This window comes from Typopeltis vanoorti, chromosome 5 (assembly GCF_054136105.1).
Source record: "Typopeltis vanoorti isolate ZY-2024b chromosome 5, IOZ_Tvanoo_1.0, whole genome shotgun sequence".
Taxonomy (NCBI): Eukaryota; Metazoa; Arthropoda; class Arachnida; order Uropygi; family Thelyphonidae; genus Typopeltis; species Typopeltis vanoorti.
In genome coordinates this window covers 160,064,881-160,085,348 of record NC_143553.1, presented here as the reverse complement: position 1 = coordinate 160,085,348, position 20,468 = coordinate 160,064,881, and the positions used below count along the sequence as shown (strand labels likewise).

General features: G+C 37.0%; 1 protein-coding gene across 1 annotated transcript in view; it reads right to left on the bottom strand.

Moving 5' to 3' along the window:
- The window catches only part of LOC150107000 (uncharacterized), an 89,462-nt gene extending 80,933 nt beyond the window's left edge, over window positions 1-8,529 (bottom strand). The window contains exon 1 of the mRNA XM_090392878.1: window positions 8,138-8,529. Within this exon, the coding sequence (XP_090249004.1) occupies window positions 8,138-8,170 (33 nt within the window). The 5' untranslated portion in view covers window positions 8,171-8,529. The remainder of the gene's footprint in view (window positions 1-8,137) is intronic.
- Between the last annotated feature and the right edge of the window lie 11,939 nt (window positions 8,530-20,468).

Here is a 20,468-nt window from a genome sequence, read left to right as displayed (position 1 = left end):
GTACCTGTGGCATGATTATAAGTAATAAATTACACAATAACCACAGTAATTAACTTTAATGAAATGAAAGTACAGATATTTCATACTGAAAATAACAGTACATCATCATGATGTACTGTTTATTATTTATAGTCATTGTACTGGAAACTGTACAATTAACATATCAACACTAAAACTGTGAAATAAATTACAATATCATTTAATGTTACAAAATATATGAAAGAAATCTTTAATCAAGGCTGGTCTAGTCTACTACTAGTCACACAAACATTTTACTTACCTATACTATGAATTCTGGTAAAAGATGTGTGTTTATTTATTTACCATTGTTTCAGGTTTAGCAACAAAGTGAGAATCTTTAATAAAATTTAAAGCAGCCAAATTCAAATTAAATGCAATAATTTGTAAGATCTGGAACATCTCTCTCTCTCTCTTAAATTTTGACACTATTCCATTGTTTGTTTGTTTGTTTTTTCTCAGTATACTGCAGGCTACTAATGTTTTTCAAATGCCTGCAAATTAATTACCAGTATTTTCTGATAAGAAAAGCTTATTCACTTCACTCTATCAAGGTACACTACAGCTGAGTTTTGGAGAGGAATTACATTAAATAAATTACATCTTTGATTTTTATCTATTCATCTCATATGATAGACGAGTTTCTTTTCATTTGAACAATCTGTTGAAGCAGCTAGAAGACTCACTACTGGAGTGTTTGATTTCCTTAACTAATTTTTGTTGGATATCAGCAATAATGACACAAATTTTTTATATTTCATGTCAGTGTGGTACTGTTTAAAATACCCAATTGGAAATTAAGTTAATTTGGTTTACTGAATTTAGCTTTATAATAGGCACTGCATTAAAAATTCAGGTATTCAAACATTTTAGAATCCATCTTTCTTTGGAAGGTAGAGAGAGAGAGAGAGAGAGAGACGTTTCTCAAATGATTTCTATAAGTCCATATCACAGCTTTTTTTGAGGGGGTTTGTAAAAATGTAATGTCTCATCAATCTAAATGTCTCCACTTTGACAGTGCTCCGAAAAGTTTGTAGTCATCTGCAGTTTCTGTCGACCCAGGATATTTTTTATATATTATATGGCATCTTTGTAGCACAACCACTTGTATTTCTCGAGCCAATTATCTTGGAAAACACACGTCAAGTGTTTTAGTTGATAACACAACAGAACTCTTTTCTCTAGTGTGTTTTTAATATTTTCTGGAGTCTTTCTTTTGCCTTTAGTTTTGCACTATTTCACAAAGCTAAAAAGTGAGGTTTGCATTTCTTTATTGCCAGCCTGGTTGGCTGAGTGGTTAGCGTATCTGCTCTCCAGCCAAAAGACTGCGGGTTCGAATCCCACCATGGGCATGGATGTTTGTGATTGTCTGTGGAAATACCAGTTGATAACACAACAGAACTCTTTTCTCTAGTGTGTTTTTAATATTTTCTGGAGTCTTTCTTTTGCCTTTAGTTTTGCACTATTTCACAAAGCTAAAAAGTGAGGTTTGCATTTCTTTATTGCCATAATTGCATTCCTTTATTGCCAGCCTGGTTGGCTGAGTGGTTAGCGTATCTGCTCTCCAGCCAAAAGACTGCGGGTTCGAATCCCACCATGGGCATGGATGTTTGTGATTGTCTGTGGAAATACCAGTTGTAGTCCGTGGTAGATGGCGCTGGTGCAGTTGCGGTCAGTTGGTGATTGGATGATGGAGACGGAATTGTAGAGCAGGTGCCCTTCTTCAATGAGTCCTTGGACTCCCTGGAGGTGTCAAATAATAATAATAATGAAGGAAGAATTTATATAAATGAAACAGGAAAGACAAATAATAATATTTACAAAAAACAACAACAACAACAAATGGTCAGCACTAGCAATGCCAGATTCAGACTAACTTTTCACGATGTCGTGTCAATAACGTGATCCGGTCTTCAACTAGTCTTTGCAAAGATAATTGTATTTCTTAAATAACAACATTAAAAAGCCTTTTCATCATCTAAAATGTTCACATACATAATTACAGCATGTGAGCATTGGGAGAATATACTGTACTTGATCAAACCTGTCTCAGTTGTCTAAATGCGAATTTTTAAAGCTTTATAAGCACCGTTAAGCTGAGGCAGCCTCATTCTAAGCAATTCTACCCTGCAAGAACATCATACATATATTATTGTTTAAATAACTCTTTATTACTATGGAGGTCACTGAACAGCACATTAGGCACATCATGCGTCATGAGTTCAAAAAAGGCAACACAGCTGCTAACACTAAAAAACATGCATGAAGTGTATTGCGATACTACTATTTACATTGTTTGTACTACTATTTATGCTGTTTGGTGCTTTTATGGATAGTGACGACCTTGGTCATTGTGGTGTTTGTGTTTTATGGAGCATGGATATTATTTTCAGCTCTATTAATTACACCAATACAGTTCAACAGCCTTTAGTGGTCTGTAACAGTTTATGTGATTTATATACAGGGTGTCCCAGAATTCATGGCCCAAATGTGAGGGGATGGTAGTACACACCGAAACCATCAATATTCGTCATAGAATATGCGACTGCAAACAGAGCCCGGTGTCGGTAGGGGACGCAGACGAGGCGGCACGGCTTAAAAGTGCTGGATCGGCCAAACCTCAGCATTCTCAGCGTCGAATGGATACGAGATGGAGCAGTTTACGAACACAGAGAAAGTCGATATGCACCTGATGTACAACGTAGCCGAGGGCAATGGTAGAGAGGCGCAAAAACTGTACCGTGAGCGATATCCTATGAGCCATGTGCCCGATCATAAAATGTTTGCGCAACTGCACCGTCAGCTGTGTGAGGCAGGCACCTTCCATGTTAGTCGACATGATGCCGGACGAGCATGGACAGTCAGAATGCCAGCTATGAGCGAGGACATCTTGTGTATGGTAACAGATAACCCAGGTACAAGCACACGATCCGCTGCCCAGAGCCTGGGTGTGCATCGGAACAGTGTCTGGCAAGTGCTGCATGAAGAAGGGCTACACCCCCTATCACTTGCAGCGAGTGCCGGCATTGACAGCTGTTGATTGTCCCCTGCACATGGATGTCGCCCAGTGGTTCCTGCAGCAAAGTGTCGTACAGACTGATTTCCTCGCTCTTTATGGATGAATCAACTTTCTCACATGAAGGCGTAGTCAATGTCCATAATGCACATTTGTGGGTAGCCCAGAACCCCCATGGTACACATCCACAGTCAAACCAGCAACAGTTCGCCGTCAATGTCTGGGCAGGGATCATGCATGACTACTTAATTGGACCCTACCTATTGCCGGACCACCTCAATGGGCAAACGCACCATATTTTTCTGTAACAGGTTTTGCCGGAATTGCTTCAGGATGCTCAAGTCGCCATCCGCTCCCATATGTGGTTCCAGCACGATGGGACACCCACCCATTTCAGCATGGATGTGTCAGCATCTTAATGCCACATTTGGGAACCGATGGATTGGGCACAGTGGTCCCATCCTGTGGCCCCCCAGATCGCCCGATCTTTCATGTCTCGATTTCTTTCTATGGGGACATTTGAAGAGTGTCATGTACGAGACTCCCATGCAGTCCGCGGAGAACCTGACTGCCCGTTGCAGTAGATGATGTGTGCAACAAGCCCGGTGTTTACGAGCAGGTATGCCAATCACTACTCCACCATTGTGCCACGTGTATCAACGTTGGTGGGCAGACGTTTCAGCATTAATGTAATGATCTCCAATAAATGTCACTCTGGAAACCTGTCTGTCCTTCATTTCCGACTCCTCAATGCATTTGCGGCTGCATATTCTATGACAAATATTGGTGGTTTCGGTGTGTACTACCATCCCCTCACATTTGGGCCATAAATTCAGGGACACTCTGTATACAGCAGAAAGTTGAGCAATGTAGGTCTCTCTCTCTCTCTTTCTTTGGCAGTCATACCATATGATGTTATAGTTCCTGTTACGTAGAGTTGTGGTAAGTCATGTTATATTGTATGTGCTGTCACGATAAGCATTACTTAAATATTTCTTAATAATACACACTGTTTCAGATTTTTTATGGTGATGATCATGTGTATAGCATATGGGTTTTGGTTCTTATCTAGTATATTAAACATCCAAAGCACTTCTACCATAATTTTTCTGTACAGTGTTGCTAATTTTGATAGATTACTGCTACTATGTTTGGAGACTGTCATATCTTTATTGAGTATTGATTCCCAAATTCTATGAAGGCTTCTTTTTTTTGTTTTAGTATTAATTGGCATCATGTCTTTTGCTTGGAAGAATTTTGCTGATGATGCAAACATTCACATGTAGGTGAAGATAGAGTAGGTATTCTACATGGCAATTCATACAGAAATGAACCCAAAGTTTTCATTCTACAATGAAAACGAATGAATAAATGGAAACTGATCAGGGTTTCAGAAACTTACCTTACCTTGAATAACTTAATATGAAGTGCTCAGCAATTCACAGTTCCTAGAGATGAATACTTTGCCACCATTTCTGGCCCATATCAGAATTTTTGGGTTTGGTTCTATATGAATTACCTTGTATGTGCTTAGTCCATTTAAGATGACATATATCTATATACCTGTGTTTTGATCTCTGAATGATGCCAATTTTATGTTGGCGAAATACTGAATATAGTAATTAAAATTTTTAAAGCTATTATACAATATATGAGAAACCATCCCTAAAAGTAGTACAAAGGTTTGGCAAGAAGAAGAAATAAAGTGTTTTACATGGAGAAGAACAGTGGGAGAGTGGAATGCATTGATGGAACATGTCATGAATGAGTTTAAAGATTCAATATGATAGATACACTGCTCATTGTTAGACTTCCCACAATGAGTCTGTTTGACTCCGTGGAGGTAATAACAATAATAATAGCACATATTGTCTTGTTTCCTAAAAATACCAACACGAGAGAAAACAAACTGAACTAATCAGACAAAGCAGCCTCCATAGTGCGCTATGGAGAAATACTGGAAGAATGGCGGTATGTTGTACCCTTTGATTGGAAAAGGCCTAAGTTCGATTCTCATTGTGACGAGAGGAATATTTATATGGGTTTTTCAACTGAAGGCGAGTTAACTCATCTCATACGGAGGTAGCAGGATTTTTTTCCTGGAAACTTGGGTTTTTCATCCCTATCCAGACAAATCAGCCATGAGAATATGCAATTTACAGACAAAAAATGCTAATGGTGCTGGACAATACATGGTAGTGGCATTGTGTGTATTTGGAGGATTAAGAGTGGAGATGGAGAGTTGTTGGGTGCCCTTCCTCGATGAGTTCTTGGAGGTATCAAGTAATAATAATAATTTATATATATATATTATTATTATTATTACTACAAGATACCTCTAGGGAGTCCAAGGACTCATCGCAGGAGAGCACACTACTCTGCTAAATAGATCTCATCCTCTCCACTGCTACTTAATTCTCCAACTATGATACTACTGCCATCAACACCATCTATTGCCCATCTTCACCAACAAGTATTTTTTGTCTGTAAATTGCATGTGTTCTGGAGACCGATTTGTCTGTAGTGGGATGAAAAACCCGACTTTCCAGGAGAAAAAAAACCCTGCTACCATCATATGAGTACATATATATGTACATATAAATAGTTCTGTTTATTAGGTGAGGTAAGTAAACTAATTTATATATTTACTAAAATAAAGAGCCAAAAGGCTTCAGTTTGGTGATGCAAAATTACATAAGCAACGTGGATATTAGATGCAGCATTATTTAAAGTTGAATGTAGAAACTATGAAAGTTTCATTAGTTGACAGAGAGTTTGTGGGAATACATTCCTTGGCATTCACGAGTTATCTTAGTGTGGACTACTTAAAAGACACAGGCTTATCAAAATAAAAGGCGAATATATAGATGCTTGGGCAGCACCTATGTCTTTTAACTAGTCCACACCAAGAACACCTGAATGCCGAGGAATATATTCCCACAAGCTCTCTGGTCAACTTATAAAACTTTCATAGTTTCTACATTTGACTTTGAAATAATGCTAGATCTAATATCCACTTCGCTTATGTAATTTATATATATTAGTTCTGCTTATTACATATGTGTATGTATGTGTGTATTTTAGGTACTTATACCTTGCTTGAGAGACATCTGGGTATCATTTTTTTTTGCTAGTGGGTAGAAAAGGACCAATTTCTTAACCACATAAAAGTTCTGCCCTGATACTTACCCCCCCCCCCCCGACACACACACATTTTTTAAGAGGTTTCTTAAGGATAAATTATATATCAAAAAGTGACTTTACTTCAAAGGCAAAATTAGAGATACTGTATTTAAAGTTACTCTGAAGAAGTTAAGAATTGGTTTTGGCATGTAATAAGCTATAGAATTAGAGATACTGTGTGGCTAAAGTTATTCTGGAGAACACACAAAATGGTTTTGACATGCATAAAAGCTACATAAGAAGTGCACATTGAACTTGCTTATCCCAAATAAAAACTTTAAACTCTGAATGCCATTCACAATATTAGTTATACTATATCTCATTTCACTAAATATTTTCATTTAAATACCAGAATCCTTTTGTGTAAACAGTGTATCTGGAAACAAGACTTGAGTTATACAGTACTTTCTTGTGGGGCACTTTCATCCTTTTCTCCCCCTCTTTTTTGTTTAATATGAATCTCAATAGTTTCTACATCAATTGTCTATCTTGCATTCTTTCTTTTAAGTCTATCTTACATAGTGAACAGAAAGCACAAATTCTTCAATTTCATAAAAGCCTAACTAATATCTGGAAATCCAAACCAACAACAAATACCTGAAGTTGCCTTTACAAAACTGCCAGTGATCAAACCATATTTACATATAGCTCCCAGACAAGGAACACTGTTGCTCAACATGCAATTAATATCATCAATAACACTAGAAAAACATAATTTAAATATTATGATATACATAGCAAGACCATATTCCTAATACTGTCATTCTTGAAGAATGCCAGCAATGATCTCTAATAGAAACGATTCAGAAAAGTCAGCTGAGGCAGTTGGGTCACAATCATAGACATCCACCACCACTTTTGTTCAGTGATCTCACTCCGTGCACACCAACAAATGGAAACATGATGAAGAGGAAGAAGGACAAGAAAGCAGTTTTGGCAATTTATATGCACAGTTCTTTTTGAAGAGAAGATTCATGCACCATGAGACATTCAACGGTTGGTGCATAACAGAGCAAATGGCTCATTTTCATTCACAGACTACCTTCATGAGTTGTTATATGCATGCTTATGTATATCTATATGCAATTCCCCATTCATATTTGAATAAATTATGGTGTCAATCACACCTAGAAAGGCTCTTAACCTGGAGCTCATCAGTATTAGTACCACAGTGGAGCAAGATAACCTGGAAACACTGAAAACTTTTAAGGCACTTCGGGCCTCCAGTAGGTGATTAATCTCTCATCTTCAAAGACATTCACAAAACATCCATGCCCACAGTAGGATTTAAATTCACAGCTTCTGGCTAAAAAGAGAGAAGATATGCCAGCCACTTGGCAAAAGGCTAGCAAGTATTACAACATATTTACTAATAGATTATTTGGTCATAATATTCAATGAAATTCAGGACTTTTATTATATTATTATAGTAATTTAAAATAATTTGGTACCTATACAGAAAATAAGTTTGTTTTTCATAGTGCAGGAAAAAAAAAGTAAGAAATATTAATGCAAGTTAACAGCTGCCATCACCGTGAAGTAAGAAATGGATTCTTAGATAGGACTGGAATAGGAAAGCCTGGACTAAACATCGATCCAAATGAACTATATTATAAGTCATGACCACTACGTCTTCTTTTCTGTGATGTACTGATGTGTGCAGCCCACCAAAATACACAGAGAAAGAAGTATATGAATACAGCGACTATCTACATCGGATATAAAGTTTTTATATATGTATATTACAATGGCTGCATACGTTGCTGGTAGGAAACTTGAAGCTAAATAAAACATTGCGTTTTAAAATTATAAAATTTTGATAAAATTTTTCGCATCTAGATAAAACATAAAACGTTGTTCAGAAAAATCGATGTATTTAAATGTCATGTAAACACACCATAATAATGTAAACAAACTTACCACATCTTCTTCCTCTTCAAAATACATCAACATTGTGGACGAACGTATAATAAACACTTTTCAAACTAAAAATCTTCTCTGGTGATATCAGATATTGAAAAATGAATTTACGATTATTTTTAAACGTAAACCTTCATAAATACAGCAAATATTACACGTATAGCCAAGCAAAACACTAGTGAAGCTTTAAATGTATCCTGTTCTACAGAGCTTCTTACAACATTCAACAATAACATACATTAGAGTAACACAGAGAGGAAAAACTTGAACTTAACATAAGTGTCATTAATAACAGTAAATTTATCTGTTTAAACACAAGAAAAATAATATCGAATAAATCACTAAAATCTAGTTAATTTCAAGCACGAAAGCCTGTTAATTTGCCATTACTTTATTACATAATGCATTCCATCGACTCACTTTTATTATCAAGCCCAAATTACGTGACGATAGCCTAAGTAGAGCCAATATAAAAAAAAAGCGTTTTTAAAATGACAACAGAAAATAATAATTCATATATTTGACTACATGTAAATATTTATATGAATTTTACTTATATGTATGACCATTTATATACATGAATTCAATTTAAATCACAGCTTTCGTGACATTTGGATGTGCTCCTCTGAAAGTGGGTATTGCTTAGGGCAAAAATATATATTAATATATAAATGAATAAAAGGTAGTTCATTCATCTCAGACAATTAAGTTCGGTTGACATTTTATAATCTTCAGAAATACGCTTAATAAAAATAGATAAAGAAAGAAAGAAAAGTTTTGCCAATGGAGCCCGTTCAGGATTTTTTTTTTTTTTTTTTGTAATTTTAAGTTATTTTTTTAGGAATAAATGAGTTCCCCTTGATGTTTTTTATTATCCAGGGGAAGAGCGAAACTATATGCCATGACTTTAGAAATCCTAAAGCTCCTGTTCTCAGCCCTTAATGCTTATCAATAGTTCGTTGTTCCTGAATGACAAAATGAAGCGGATTCGAGTTTTTGGCAGTCATCTTCCTCTATCTCGTGAGCTTAAGCATTTACTGGTAGAGAGTTGTCTGAAATAGTGTCAGTATTGCGATCCACTTTAGTCGAATTGTGGGATTAATAACCTAAGTTTGGGAGAGGGAAATCCTAATTAATTATTGTAAAGTTAGACCAACTCGAGAAATAAGCTTAGAAAAAAAAAATTCTTGTAGTCATCGACTTGACTCCAACCCATAACTCTTTCTTGCACTACTACAGGTCACACAGCACCTTTAGTTCGTTCATGTAGTGGAAAAACAATAAATAATGACTTACCAAGAGAATCTGATATTTTTGTTGATATTTGTTATCAGTCGTTTACTTTATGCTATACTAGGTTTGCCAGACGTCCCGTATATATGGGACTGTCTCGTATTGTACTTGTAGGGACATCTTAATGTCCCGTATTTTAATGAAAAGATAAAATTATAAATATTATGTTAAGCAATTATAATTTTCGATATTCATTTCGAATAATCCAAGTTAAATTGATTTGTAAGCCATAAAACTGACAATTCGAGAAAATTAATTGTGTTTACAGTAGCAGCATGGCGGTGACAGTCCCGTTCATTGGTCGCTTTTTATTTAGTATAAGCATTTTATTTATAATTCTGTACAGATATATTGTATTTGATTATTTTCAAGCAGTTCTAATTTGGACATTGTGCGGTGCGGTATCAGTACAGTACATGGATGTTATTTCAATAATTAGTAAAAAAAATAATTTCTCGCCTTTTTCTAATGTGCGATATTTGGTTAATACATGAAATATATAATTAGAGGTAAATTAATTTTCTTTATTAATTTCACAAAAGTAAATTAAATTTTGTTTCTTTCCATAAGCCTTTAACAATGCCAAAACGAAAGTGCGTTTTTAACGATGATTATTCGAAAGAATTGAATTTTATTGCAAAAGGAAAACATAACAACGAAGTCGAATGCAAAGTCTGTAGATGAACGTTTAGTATTGCCCATTGCGGGGGGGGGGGACGATCGGATATTACACAACACGTTTTAGGAGGGTGGTTGATGGAGAGATATCAGAGAGTGGTTTATTCAGGTGTAGAGTCCACAAGACGGCCTGTGACCAGTGGTGTGCCACAAGGATCTGTTCTTGGACCACTGCTGTTTAATTTGTTCATTAATGATATAGGAAAGGATCTGAGAGGAACAGTTCATTTGTTTGCGGATGATGCAAAGTTGGGTAGGGCAATAGTGAATGGAGATGACGTCAAAATTTTCGCAAGATGATTTGGATAGATTGGAGGTCTGGGCTAAGGAGAATAGATGTCAATTTAATGTAGCAAAATGTAAGGTTACACATTTTGGGGTGAAAAGATTAGCAGCAGTTTACTACATTGGTGGAACTGTACTCCAGGAAATTGATGAGGCATGAGATTTAGGAGTGTTGGTGGATAAGGAGTTGAAGTTTAGGGGGCACATTGCAAAAGTGGCCAAATCAGCTCATCAAATCACTTGGTTGCTGAAGAATACGTTGACAAGTAGAGACAAGCAGGTTATTGTTCCTCTGTATCGAGTCTTAATAAGACTCCATCTCGACTACTGTGTCCAGATGTGGTCACCTAGGTTTCTTCTTGATGGGGAGGAGGTGGAAAGGATCCAGAAGTGAGTGACCAAGATGATAGCAGGTCTGTGGAATGAACCTTATGAGAACAGGTTGAGGATTTGTAGGTTGCAAAAATTGGTTGATAGGCAGAGGAGGGGAGATATGATTGAGACATTCAAATTACTGAAGGGTTTCTATAAAATTAATTCAGAAGATCTTTTTGAGAGCAGGGCTGGTTGTGGGTGGACTAGGGGGACATCCATGGAAACTGGGCAAAAGTGTGGTTAGTAAAGGTATTAGAGCTGGGTTCTTTACTTTTAGAGTGGTGAATGAGTGGAATGCGCTCCCAGAGTCTGTGGTGGATGCTGTGACAGTGAATGAGTTTAAGGCGAGGTATGTTAGATACTGTATGAATGTCGAATAGTGTGATAAATATGATTTGGGCCTCCCTCGATGAGTCTAATGATTCCCTGGAGTTGCCCGTAATAATAATAATAATAATAATAATAATAATAATTAACACTCAGAAACACAAATTGAGCATTTGAGTTCCAGTTCCAAAAGTATTGATACTTATTTTGTAAAACCAAACACCAGATCGATTTTTTTGTAAAACCAACTCACCAAAATTGTCCAGTATTTGGAAAACCAAGAAGTATATCATAGGGTTGCCAGATTTTCCAAAATCTAGCAACCCTTTGCTATACTTCATTTCATTTCTACGTGCAAGCCAAAACATGTTCCGTCTTAAAGTTTTAAATGACTTTATCAGCAAAACCTCGCTTAACGCTATTTCGGTATGCGCAATAATCAGTTAGACTGAGTGAAGTAATACTATTTCCCGCTTTACTCCAGTGATTAATCAGGTAATGCGATATTTTACGTTATGCGACATTTTACCTTACGTGAAATTTTTTGTCACAAATCTGCAGCTAGCAGAAAATCTGGAAGTCATTAAGAGACATATGAAAGTGGCGCTAGTAATACAATGATTGTGCGAGATACAGCAAGGCTACAATTCAGACTATATTACTGTATATAAGAGCAAAGAATGCAAAGAACAAGGAAAAGTTACTACTGCTTCTTTTAAGAAGCCATTTAATGATCGAGATGGAGCGTCTTCTATCACTCTGAATTGAGGATTATAACCAAAAAAAAAAAAAACTCTTAGTACAGGGAATATTTAGGCAAAAGCTCTCAATATTTTTACCTCAATGAAACAGACTAAATTTCAAGAGGAATGCGAAAGCTTTGCTGCAAGTTTAGGATGGTTTGACCGTTTTAAAATCGAGCTGGACTGTATAACGTAAGAATAACTGAGGAATCTGCTAGTACTAATGAAGATTCTGCAGTCAAGTTTCCGGAAGAATTCCAAAGGATAATTCAGGAGGGTGATTATGACAATCGGCAAATATTCGACTTCGACGAAATGGATCACTTTTGGAAGCGTATGCCAACAAAAACTTTCCTTGCTAAAACTGAAACATCTCAACCAGGATACAAAGTATCTAAAGATCGTCTTACACTTTTATTGGGAGGCAATACAGACGACGAAGTTAAATTGAAGCCTATATTAGTTCACCGTGCGCATAATACAAGATCAAACATTATTGAAGAAATCAGCACAATTGGAAAAGAACTTAGATTTAATGAACTGGATAAAACAAATTGGCCCTTCAAAACACACGCTATTTACAGACAAAAATACTAGTTGTAGTGGTGGTCGGTAGATGACGTTGTTGTAGATGGTTGGTAGTAGAGGTTCGGTGTAGTGGTGGAGATGGAGAGTTGTACAGTAGGTGTCCTTCTGCGATGAGTCTTCGGACTCCTTAGAGGTGTCACGAATAATAATAATAATAATAATAATAATAATAATAATAATAATAATAATAATAATAATAATAATAATAATGAAGATGTGAGAAAATTGCTCGATTCCCATTCAGAACATTTAAGTGAGAATGATCTCCTCCAACTAGAAGAACAGCGTGCATATGAAGAAGAAGAAGATAAGGAGTGCAAACAAGAAGAAAATGTTATGACTGAGAAGCTAACCGCAAAAGACCTTCAGCTAGTTTTCAATCACATTGAGCATGCTAAGAAAATATTGTGTGATGCTGATCCTGATATGGAACCAAGCTTCGAAGTCCGCCGAAAACTTGGTAAAGCGATCTCCAGCTATCGCAAATGGCATGAAGATGAAAAATTCGAGCACCATTCAAACATCTTTATTTAATGTTTTTGTAAAAAAAAAAAAAAATAGCTCAATCAAATGTTTAGACATCAAGTAAAAATTTAAGCAATTGATTTTTATGAAATTTGATTATTTTACCCTCTAATAATTTTTCCCCAAATTTATGCTAACTGATGGATGGATAAATTATAATTATTCCTACTGTTTACTGTATTCGCTTAACGCGATTTCGCTTAGCGCGCATTAATTGATGGATTAATTAATCGCGTTATGGGAGATTTACCTGTACATATAATTTTATTACTTTTGTGTAATGTGAAATAGAATGCAATTCAACGTCGTAGAATTACATTCGATGATGAAAGCATATCGTAGAATCTACGATATGCTTTCTTACTCTTTGTATTGTGAGTTTTTTAGATTAAATGACCAACACACATTTACATGATTTAAAAAAATTACATTGAATTCACACTGTGGTAAAAAATAATACTAAGATAAATTTCCAATTCATATAAAAATTAAAAATTATTGATATTACAAGAAAAATTAAATGAAAGAGAAAGTGCGCTCTTTAAAGGAGCCTGAGTGGTTCAGCCTGTAACGACGACGCCCTTTGTTTGGAAATACCGAGATTCTAATGCCAAATAGAACATGAAGAATTTTTACAACGCCTTTGGAACTGAAAATATATTAGCCGGTTCCATAGCTGGCAAGTCAGCCACTGGAAGGGTTATTTCCTTTGATACTAGAAGTGTTTCATTCTAGAAAAAAATGGGAAAAGGGCCCACAATTGCCCATTTTGCTATTTTGTATGGTATATGATATAGTGACCCATAGCCTTAGTTGCTTTTGCCTAATTCAGTAACACTTCAACAATCATAAAAATGAACATCCATCCATATTAACCTTTCATATGACTAAATCTGCTCAAAAAGGTTCCTCAAATTAATTGTTTTCTGCTTCTGCTAGAGTTACTTCAGATTAATGCAGATAATTCTAAAGTTTATCCTGAAAATGAATTCATTTTTATCTTTAGCGATTCTTGAATACTTTTACCAATAACCGGAAGATATAAGCAGCTTATTAAAATATCTGTGTAACCCTTTGGAAATGACGTTTGTTTCCATAGCTCTCGACCATATTTCTATGGATGATATGAATTATCATAGATTCTATTCAGTCGCGCCAACTGGAAGAAATTTTTCCAGGCTTTCCTTTAGCTAATTTTAGAGTTGATATACGCAGGAAAGTATTTCTTTCTTTTTAAAATTCTTGCTTTTAAACTGCAAATCAAAAAATCGACAGCGAACTCACAATTTTTCAGATATAATCCACTAACGCCTTTTCTCCTATAGGGATAAAGCTAGGCCGTTTGAACCAAATATAACTTTTGAAGACTGAGAAGGTGGTTCAAACTCCACCTGTAGCCAATCAGAGATAACTGTCCCAAGACTCTCTCTAATTATAAGCGGCATGCCAGAGTTAAATTAACTAGAGAACCGGTCGAATAAAGACTTAGGAAAAGTTCCTCTATTTGGCATCAATAATTGAATCTAGATCATTCTTTGGGTCACCTAGAGCTTTGGAGTGCAAACACCACTTCCACTGAGCTACACAAGCTTCTAGTATTCCAGATAAAATATATACCTATTAGGATTTACACACACCAGATGGCAGATGTGGCTTCTGTAATTCCTCTGCTGAAAATCATGACTCACTGTCAATGATATCTGAAGGATGAAAACTGTCTTTCCATGATCTTCAGAAAATTACTGCCAAAGGAGCTCCATTTGTTCTTATTGGAAATAATCGGCCTTAGTAAAATATTTTTTTTAAAAATCAGCTAATGCCTTTTTATTCTCTGCATAGGGAGTAGGCGAGGCCGTTTTAGCCCCAACTTTTGGAGACTGAGTGGGCAATTCAATCTCCACTGGTAGCCAGTCAGAGATAGCTGGGCCAAGGCAATCACTAATTAATTGGTACGATGTAAAGAAGCAAAATATTTATTTATTTTTATTTTTTTAAATATATTTTATTTTGAGATTATCTTGAAAAGCTCTCATAAAATATTATTGGGCACATATACTCGCTTCTACACGTCAACCAGAAAAAATCACACACACACACACACACACATATACATGACAGCAACTTGATCTGACTGTGGTTGAGAAACTGAGCACTAAGGAAAATAACAGAGTCCATAATTTGAGTACCGTAAAAGGCACGATACTGTAGCTAAAATAATTCACTGGCATTTATGTAAAATACATAAATGCCAGTGAACGGGTATCTTCTTCTTCTTCTTCTGCAGCTTCTCCCACTTAAGTGGGGTCACTGTTTATTATGAGTCTCCTCCACACCTTCCTGTCTTGGGCTGTCACCACATCCAAGTTCTTCATCTTCAAGTCCGCTTCTACCAGCTCCCTCCATCTCTTCTTTGGCCGCCCACGCTTCCGCCTTCCTTGCACATCCATCTGCATGATCCTTCTTCCCACATATTCGTCCTCTCTCCTCATCACATGACCAAACCATCTCAACCTTGCCTCCTGTATTTTCGCTCCTAAGTTCGTAACTTTCACTGTTCCCCTGACATAGTCATTTCTCAGATGATCCTTTCTGGTCACACCGCACATCCACCTAAGCATTCTCATCTCTGCTACTTCCATCCCGCTAATGTTATTTTTCCTCAGGGCCACAGTTTCTATAGCATATGTCATAGCTGGCCTCACTACTGTCCTATAAATTTTGCCTTTCAGATTGATCGGCACCCTCTTATCACATAACACTCCAGCCATCTTCCTCCAGTTCCTCCAACCTGCTTGTATCCTGCATCCCACTTCCTTCTCACCTCCTCCATCTTCTTCCACTGTCGAACCTAAGTATCTAAAGTCTCTCACCTTCCTGATGACATTTCCTTCCAGCTCCAGGTCTGTCTCCTGGCCACCGCCCACTGCGCAACACATATACTCTGTCTTACTTCTGCTCAGTCTCATACCTCTCTCTTCCAGTACTTTTCTCCATCTTTCCAGTTTAGTTTCCGCTTCTTCTCTTGAATCTACACACAGCAAGATGTCATCTGCATACAGCATTGTCCAAGGTGCATCTTCTCTCACCTTCTCTGTTACCACCTCCATCACAATATTAAACAGAAACGGACTTAATGCTGACCCTTGATGCAAGCCAACTGTTACTTGAAAACTTTCTGTCTGTCCCAAACAGGTCCGAACACTTGTCTTCACATTTCTGTACATTTCGTGCACCAACCTGACATATTTCTCCGGCACCTTCTTCTCCCTCAGACACCTCCAGACTTCTTGCCTTGGCACTCTATCGTATGCTTTCTCCAGATCAATAAATACCAGATGTAGCTCCCTTTGTTTCTCTCGATATTTTTCCATCATCTGTCGTAACCCAAAGATAGCATCTGTTGTTGATCTACCAGGCATGAAGCCAAATTGTTCCTTTGCAATCTCCACCTCCTCCCTCAATCTACCATCAAGAACCCTTTCTAGGATCTTCATTGTGTGGGACATCAACTTTATTCCTCTGTAATTTTTACAGTCTTGTGCATCCCCTTTACCCTTGTAGATGGGAACAAGAGTACTCTCCCTCCATTCCTCGGGTATATTTTCCTGTTGGCAAACTTTCATGAACAGGTCCCACAGCAGGTCAATTCCCTCTTCCACCAGTGCCTTCCATGCCTCCACTGGAATTCTGTCGGGGCCCACCGCTTTTCCATTCCTCATCCTCTTCATGGCCTCCGTCACTTCCATTCTACTGATGTTCTGCACCATCCCCTCAGAAGGCTGCCCATCTCCTCTGTGAGTCCTTGCATTTTCCTCATTCAGAAGTCCCTCAAAGTATATTTTCCATCTGTTTCTTATGTCCACATCCCTCCATAATACTCTTCCTTCAGCATCTTTGATCTGCCTCACATGTAAGATGTCCTTAGCTGCTTTATTTCTACATTTCGCTAGTTGGTAAATTTTTCTCTGTCCTTCCTTTGTTTCTAATTGATCATACAGATCTTGATATGCCATGGCCTTCGCCTGTGCCACAACTCTCTTGGCTTCTTGCTTTCTCTCTTTGTACACCTCTCTGTCCTCTTCCACTCTTGACTCATCCCACTTCTGCTTTGCCTTCCTCTATAACGGGTATAAATTATCTAAAGACTATTGGAACCATAAAGTTGAACAAAAAGTGATTGAGAATGAAAATAGCTAAAATACTCCGAGATCTCAAAATCCAGACTGACAAAAGCTTAAAATGGATATAACAGCGGTTGGAAAATAAGTGAAAACAAGGGTGTTCAGTTTATCGAAATATTAGTACCAGGATATAGCTGAATTGACGAAAAAGAAAATGAAAAAAATTACAAAGTATCATGAGTTGCAAGTCGAAGTTGAACGAATTTGGCAAAAGAAAACGAAAGTGGTTCCCATAATAATATATGCTTTAAGTGCCATCTCCAAAACATTGAATGAACATCTAGAATCACTGGAGTTAGATGGATTAAAAACCAATCAGTTGCAAAGGGCCACTTTGTTTGGCACAGCATTCATATTCAGAAGGTATTTCCACAACTCATAGGCCCTTGGGTAGGGCTCGAATTAGTGGAATATAACCAGCCTTTTACTTAAGGTTGAGGAAGCAAATCAAGCTAAGTTTGCATATATATATATATATATATATATATATATATATATATATATATATATATATATATATATATAGATATATATATAGATATATATATATATATATATATATATATATATATATATATATATACACAGGGTGTCCCAAAATTCACGCAAGAAGTAATTTTGATAGAAAACACAGGTTTTTAATTAAAAATTGTAAATTCATAAAGTATACAGTATAGGGTTATGCATGGAATAGCATATCGGGTAAATGGCCTTCATGGCTTTGCTGGCACATACGCACTCTTTTGTCGAAATTTTCCATGACCGTTTTGTATAAATGTGGCTGAATTTCGTTGATACAGCGCTCAATTTCCTCCTTCAAGGCGTGGGTGGTCGTGGGTTTGTTGGCATAAACCTTAGACTTCAAAAAACCCCAAAGGAAAAAATCCAACGGCGTTAAGTCATATGATCTGGGCGGCCAATTCTGATCGCCAAAACGGGAAATTACACGACCAGGAAATGACTCATGCAGTAATCGAATTGTTTCTCGGGCTGTATGGCATGTGTCACCGTCTTGTTGAAACCACATGTCGTCCACATCCATATCTTGCAATTTAGGCACAGAAAACTGGATTATCATGTCGCGATAGCTAGCGCAATTAACTGTTATTGCCTTACCAGCCGCATTTTCGAAGAATAATGGACCGATGATGCCTCCAGCCCAAAATCCGCACCAAACGGTGTCACGTTGTGGATGCATTTGTTTCTCAACAATCACTCGTGGATTTTCTGAACCCCAAATGCGACAATTTTGTCGATTAACGAAGCCATCAAGATGAAAATGAGCCTCATCGCTGAAGATGATTTTGTTCGAAAAATAAGCATCCACTTGTTGTTGTTCCATAATCCATTCAACGAACTCTCTTCGCTGCGTGTGGTAATTTTTAATAACCCTGAACTGTCAGCTGTCACGCTGTCTTTTTTTTTCTCGTTGGCAACACTTTACCGCACAAATGGCGCTAAATTTAAATCTTGCGTGAATTTTGGGACACCCTGTATATATATATATATGTGTGTGTGTGTGTGTGTGTGTGTGTGTGTGTGTGTGTGTGTGTGTGTGTGTGTGTGTGTGTGTGTGTGTGTGTGTGTGTGTGTGTGTGTGTGTGTTTCCTGGAACAACATAAATATCTACACCAGTAGATAAATATCTACGAAACCATCGCCATCTATTATCTTCCTCAGAATCTCTGAAGATCGTGGAACACACTCTATTTTCTTCAGATATCAGTGACAGTGAGCTATGACTTTCAGCAGAGCGATTACAGAAGCTACATCTGCCACATCTTCTTGTAAGCTCTTCAGAAGCTTCGAGGAAGAAAACAGAAATGGCACCCACGCAAACAAGCACATAAAAAAAGAATGCACTAAGTAACTTTGACTGAATTTTTGTAGAGAAGTAAAAAAGACAAAATGCAGAAAAACTATGTATATTGATATAAAATCATTCCATTGTTATTATTACTATTGAAGTGTGTGTGTTATATTACTGCATTGTATACTGAATTGTATCCGCATTCGAGCCAATTCATATGTAGATACGACGGATAAATATTTAGGTAGTTTAAAAATATGTATATTTATATTTACAGATAATTAAGTACTCTGCATTTTGTACTGTATAGAAAATATGTCTTGTTGTATATATATATGTAAATACTCTGAATATAAAGCGCCTCCGTAACGCAATTGGAAGAACGACGGTACATTGCGTCCTCCGATTGGAATAGGCCTAAGCTCGATTCTCGTCGCGACGGGAGGAATCTTTATCTGGACGATCTCAATCGAAGGTGAGTTAGCCGATCTCCTACAGAGGTAGCAGGGCTTTCATCCCGCGTACAGACAAATCGGCCCTTCATAACACACGCAATTTACAGACAAAAAATACTAGTTGTGGTAGTGGTGGAGGTAGGCGGTAGATTGCGTTGATGGAGATGATTCGTAGTAGAGGTTCGGTGTAGTAGTTCAGACAGTTGTAGGTGTCCTCCCGCGATGAGCCTTCGGACTCCTTGGAGGTGTCACGAATAATGATAATAATAATAAATACTCTTCTTCTTCTTCTTCTTCTTCTTATTATTATTAACAGAGACCGCCAGAGGGTCTATTCAGGAAGCCTACACATGAACTATACCAGTTGCCATAAATTCTCTTTAGTTCGTTCGCACTAGATGCATCAACACTACAAAAATGAATCTATTCCGCTCACTAATTACTCTTATGAGAAAAAGCATTCATCACTTTCTTAACCATACCTAAACTTGACTTACGGATGCCACCTTTTCCTCTCATAACCTTCCATATAACGAAAAAATTTCATCAACCGATATCCTATGCCAATCTCTCAGGTGTTTATAGGCATCTAACAGATTCTTCTTCTGTCTCCTGTTTACCAGTGTCTGCAGCCTACATACTGTCAGTCTGCCGTCAAAAATCTACATTCATAATTCCGATATTATTGAAACGCTTCTTTGCTCCTTTTTTACACATTCTTTATCCCATAAGACCGGGAGACCAAATCTGTACACATGAGTCCAATTGCGGTTGATCAACGGTTTGTAAAGGGTATTTGCAGTAATCGCTCTCCAGAAAGTCTTGGTCATTGATATCGTCAAGATCACTATTAGTGATATCTGAAAGAATTATTCTCAATTATTCTCTGAAGGTTTTTTTCTTTCACTGTTTGCTATGTGACATCTGAATTTCATTTTCATATCCACAACAACTCCAAGATTCCTAGCCTCTTCAGTTTCTCTATTTGGCTGAGCATTTGACAAAATATAACCAAAATTCCTGCAATCATTAAATGCCTCTTACTTTTATAATTTTTAATGGTGCTCTAAA